Here is a 5070-nt window from a genome sequence, read left to right on the forward strand (position 1 = left end):
CTTTAAGGTGCCACTGGACTCCTGCTGCAGACTAACACAGTTACCCATTTAGAATTGTCCCCAAGCCAGTGTGAAAATGCTTCATGTATCATGGTTTACAAAGTTATAGTTGTTGGGCAAATCCTGGTTGTAATTAGTATGATCCTCTCCCAGTATGCCACGCTCACAAAGAAGCACACACCCATCTCTCTTTATAATTTGGTCCCTCTGGAAATGTATCTGTGAAGCTGTAGTTTCTTCTTGGTGGTGGTGGTGAATTAGAGCTCAGTTTGTTACATATATTGGACTAAAGGAGACAGAAGTTTCTCTTAGAGGTTGAGATAGCATGTGCACATGCCCGTGTGGGTAAATAAGAGCAGAAGACTGAAACCTGTATGTAACATGTACTCTTGTTTGCAGAAAGAGAAACCCACCCAAACCTTGTCCACTGGACTCGATTATCCCTTTTAGCTATCCCACTTTTAGCTATGGTTGCACTGGGTAAGCTGGGGGGGGAGTTATAACTGCTGGGTATATCAGAGTCTTCATATTCACTTTTTCATGAGTCCCTCTTTAAACTCACCTTTACCATGAAGTGTTTACTTTAATCCCTAATTCTCACATCTCTCAGATGTAAATAGTTGTACTACATATAACTTAATTTTCTCACATCCATCATTTTTTACCTGCAAATCTCTCTACCCTGTTCACTCCCTTTCTTTTCCACAGTCAATATTTATTTATACTGGAAGCTCCTTGGGGCAGAGAACTGTGTTTTGCATGTGCAAGTCTGTAGAGTGCCATATACACTGCGGGTGCTGTGTAAATAACATGGCCTTCTGAACTGTGGTTCTGTTGGCTTTTGGGGTGTGATTTTCTTGGGGAATTGATCGTAGAATGCATGTCTTGCCAAAGCTGCATATCAGTGTTTATTTTGAACCGGGGTGTAGCCGTATGTTTGGGCTAGGTCTTAGTGTGGTATTTAAGTCTTTGTGGTTTATGTATTTAACTTTTGCATTTTACTGGGTGATTATTCTGTAAATCTTCCAGTGATATGTATCTGCTCATGGGACTCCTGTTGGGGATGTGTGTGCATTCATTTCAGCACTGGATGAATTGTACAAGGTATGTGGGGAAAAAATAGTGTTTTGTGCCCAGAGGTTAAGTGCATATTTGGGCTGAGTCCTTATAAAAGCTGTTTCATGTTACTGAACTTTTGTGCACATGCTAATTCTTACAATGAAATGCATTCCCTGGGCTCTGGTAATGTACGAAGCTCTCTTTAACTCTTCAGAATCGTTTTGGGCTTTTTGCATTTATTTATTCAGTAAATTTGTATCCATCACTTTTTCCAAAGAGCTCTGGGCAGCATAGACAATTTCCCTCCAATTTATCCTCACAACAGCCCTGAAAGGTAGGTTAAGCAGCAAGAAAATGCCTATCGGGTTTCCCGGTGAATAATTTTGAACCAGGGGCTCCCCAGGGCCTAGTCCAGCTTTCTGTGGAGTATGACTCTCCAACCCTTTTCGGGAGCTGCCTATATCAGTCCTATTGGCATCTCACCTGGGCAGCGTTTCATGTCACCCTCGTCCCCAGCAGCCCTCCCTCCTGGGCTGAGAGTGCCTCGCCCAACGCGAATTTAGGAGCTATTGAAACCAGCATTTCCCATACCAGATCCCAACTGGCGGGCTGGCGGGGCCTGAAAACAAAGGCCCGGTCGGGGAGGCGGGCTGTTGGCGGGCGCCGCGGCCCGTAGCGTGCGCCGGAGTTTCTGTTCCGCGGCCGCGTGCGTGTTCGCTGGCAGGTCCCCGCTCCCCCGCCCAGCCCCGCTGCTCTGACGCGGGCGTCTCGCCACGCCCCCTCCCGCGGCCTGTTTACTGGGCCACGAGCTGCCGGGCAATGAGCTCAATCCTCCGTTCGCGTGCGCCGCGAGGGGCGGAGCCGCGAGGGCGCCCCAGCCAATGGCCCCGCGCTTCCGCCGCCGCCGTGCGTGAGGCTGGAATAAAAAGCGCCGGGAAGCGCACGCTGCAGCTGAGATAACTCAATCGGCTGTAGCGCGCCGGAGGCTCCCCTTGGCTGGTACGGTACCCGCTGCTTTTGCTTCTCGGGGTGGGCTGGCTGCCAGCGCAGTCGTAGCTCGAGCCCGCGCCCGCCTTCCGTAGGGGGCAAGCGTGATTCATCCTCGCTAGCGGAGCTTAGGCAGGGCGGGTGGTGGAAGCAGCAGCAGCAGCAGCCGCCGGAGCTAGCGAGCGAGCGCCGAGCTTCCCCCCTTCCCTTTTCTGCCTCGGAAATCTGGAAGCGAAGCTTGGGGAGGGAGGCGGAAGCGCAGCTTTCCTTGCTCGAGAGAAGAAGCGCAGGCAGCTAGGGCGAAGGCGCTCTCGGCGAGCCCGGACGGTCCGAGCTCGGGTTTCCACCCCGGCCCCTCCCAGCGCGCGGCTGATGTGCACGAAGATGGAGCAGCCTTTCTACCCTGACTCCTTTCTCTCCGGCTACGGGCAGGACTACAAGACGCTGAAGGCGGGCATGGCGCTCAACCTGTCGGCAGAGCCCTTCCGCGGCCTCAAATCGCAGCTGCCGCCTCACCTCCGCGGCCAGGAGGACGGCCCTGCCGGCTACTTCCCGGCCTCCCTCCAGCAGCAGGCCGAGACCGGGAGCGCCTCGCTCAAGCTCGCCGCACCGGAACTGGAGCGCCTGATCATCCAGAACAGCAACGGCGTGATCACCACCACCCCGACGCCGCCGGGCCAGTACTACTACCCGCGGGGCGCCACCGAGGAGCAGGAGGGCTTCGCCGACGGTTTCGTCAAGGCGCTGGACGACCTGCACAAGATGAACCACATGCCGCCCCCCAACGTCTCGCTGGGGGCGGTGTCGGCGCCCTCGGCCAGCAGCGGCTACGGGCCCTCGCTCCCGCAGGAACCCCCGCCCGTCTACACCAACCTGACCAGCTACAGCCCCGCCGCCCCCCTGAGCAGCGCGGGCAGCTTCCCCAGCGCCAACCTCAGCTACCTGCCGCAGCCCCACGCCCTGGCCTTGGCGCACCCGGCGCGGAGCTTCAAAGAGGAGCCCCAGACGGTGCCGGATGTGCAGAGCCCGCCCGTCTCGCCCATCAACATGGAGGACCAGGAGCGCATCAAGGTAGAGAGGAAGCGGCTACGCAACCGCCTGGCCGCCACCAAGTGCCGGAAGAGGAAGCTGGAGCGCATCGCGCGCCTGGAGGAGAAGGTGAAGACCCTCAAGAGCGAGAACGCGGGACTGTCCAGCACGGCCAGCGCGCTGCGGGACCAGGTGGCGCAGCTCAAGCAGAAAGTCATGAACCACGTCAACAACGGCTGCCAGCTCCTCCTGACAGCCAAGATCCAGCAGTCCTTCTGAAGGGCCCGCCAACCCCTCCGGCTCCAGAGACCTCGGGTGGGTGGGGGGGAGCAGCGAAGAAATGGACTCCTCGTACAAAGTTTACACGGAACAGGCGGAAAGGCCGAGTTTCCAGCTCTTCAGTTCTGAAGCCCTGTTTCCCTCCCTCCTCCAGTTTATGTCTGTGACTCTCAATCTGGTGGATCCAGAACCCCGATTTGTGCTGAGTGTAAGTTTTTTATATTTGTGCGTGAGTGTGTGTATTCTTAAAAAAAAAAAAGCCTTTTCTCTGCTGCGTCGCTGGATGGTGCAGTGGGACTGGAGGTACTCTGGACAGAGCTAAAAACTGGCCCTCTGAGCTTTGCTTTGTGCCAGTGGAAAAGAGGATAATGTCTGCTAACTTATGACTGAAAGAAAAGGGACCAAGACACAGGTTGATAGGGAAGAGATGGACTCTCAGCACCTTTCTTCCTCCAAGAGGCCAGTATGTGGACTAAAGGGTCACTGAGGAAAGGGGGTTGTTTACTACTTGTGCTCTTATTTCTTTTTGAGTCCTCAAATTCAGTTTTTTCAAAAAATTGTATTTGTGTTTTTGACTTTTTATTGAAGCTATTTAAGTAAAAATGTTCTACTTTACCTATGTGCCTTCTTTTTATTAAAAAATTACCTACCCTTCTCTCTCCCCACACCTTTCAGATTGGAGAACAGGACTTCCCTATGCTAGGCTCTAAAATGGGATACTTTCCAGTCGTTATAGGAACAGTTTGCCTCCTTAGTCTTCAGATGAGGGAAGATGTTTGTTTTGTTCTACCTTAGCAACAACTTAATGGATCTCCCACTGGTAGCATAAAACTTCCTGGGCCGTCTCCCTTCCTGTGTTTTGATCTTACTAAGCGGCTCATTAAATTACAGGCCTCGTACAATTAAGGTACGTCATCTTCCCTGCCGTTCCTCCTTTCCCCTTCCCTCCCTCTCTAATTTTCCCGCACTCAGTCGATTGCCAGGATGCCGTGTTCCCTTCGATGTCTCGCGTCATTCTCTCGAGGTTTTTGGAGTTAGCTCCCCTCCTTTCCTTTGATGTCAAGCTCTGAGCTTTGATGCAAGAGGCTCGAATGCTTAGAAAACCCGCTGAACCTTTTCCCGTTCTCTGGCGAGGGACAGGAAGGGGAGGGGGCGCGCAAAATCCCCGAGGGGCGGCCGCCCACGCGCCTAGCTTCACTTCCTCGATCGCTCAAGTTCTGACTTCAGCTGAAGTGGGTGGAGCCTTTGGGCCATGAAGGAGGGGGCTTTTCGCGCTGACGCAAAGGAAGAAGGCCATATATGGTCAGTTTCTGCTTAGTGACGTTTTCTGGTCGGGTTCCATTCCGGGAATCCCCGCCCCCGTTGCCAGGCATAGGGGCCTTGGACGATGTCAATTTCCAGCCATAGAAGGAAGGGGCCTGATGCTTTGGGGCTGGGAATGTCCCAGGGCGCCGCAAACACACAAACCCCAGCGAGTTATGACCCGTTTGCGTTGGGCTGCAGTCCAGACAACGCGAGTGTATTGTTCGCTCAATGGTTACTGCCGATGTGTGATATTGTTTTGAACGATCACAAAGTCTCAGTTAAACGAACTGTAGTCGGGGAAAACAACAACAGCGACCCAACCCTTGCCACTCTCAGTGAGTGTGCCGGTGGAATAATTGCTTCATTTTTTTCCCAGAGGCTTCCTGTTATGATTGGGGGTTCCTTAAGTGG

At 53.6% G+C, this 5070-nt stretch overlaps 1 protein-coding gene across 2 annotated transcripts; it reads left to right on the plus strand.

The window, feature by feature from the left end:
- Positions 1-2019: 2019 nt before the first annotated feature.
- Positions 2020-3969, plus strand: JUNB (JunB proto-oncogene, AP-1 transcription factor subunit). 2 transcript variants are annotated; one of them, XM_054978862.1, is made up of 2 exons: positions 2020-2058; positions 2479-3969. In XM_054978862.1, exon 2 carries the CDS (start codon positions 2503-2505, stop codon positions 3352-3354), a length of 852 nt encoding a protein of 283 aa, XP_054834837.1. In that variant the 5' UTR covers positions 2020-2058; positions 2479-2502; the 3' UTR covers positions 3355-3969. The 2 variants fall into 2 exon arrangements, with proteins under 2 accessions (XP_054834837.1, XP_054834836.1); XM_054978861.1 differs by having other exon boundaries at positions 2025-3969.
- Positions 3970-5070: the final 1101 nt, after the last annotated feature.

This window comes from Eublepharis macularius, chromosome 4 (genome assembly GCF_028583425.1).
Source record: "Eublepharis macularius isolate TG4126 chromosome 4, MPM_Emac_v1.0, whole genome shotgun sequence".
In the NCBI taxonomy this organism is placed as follows: Eukaryota; Metazoa; Chordata; class Lepidosauria; order Squamata; family Eublepharidae; genus Eublepharis; species Eublepharis macularius.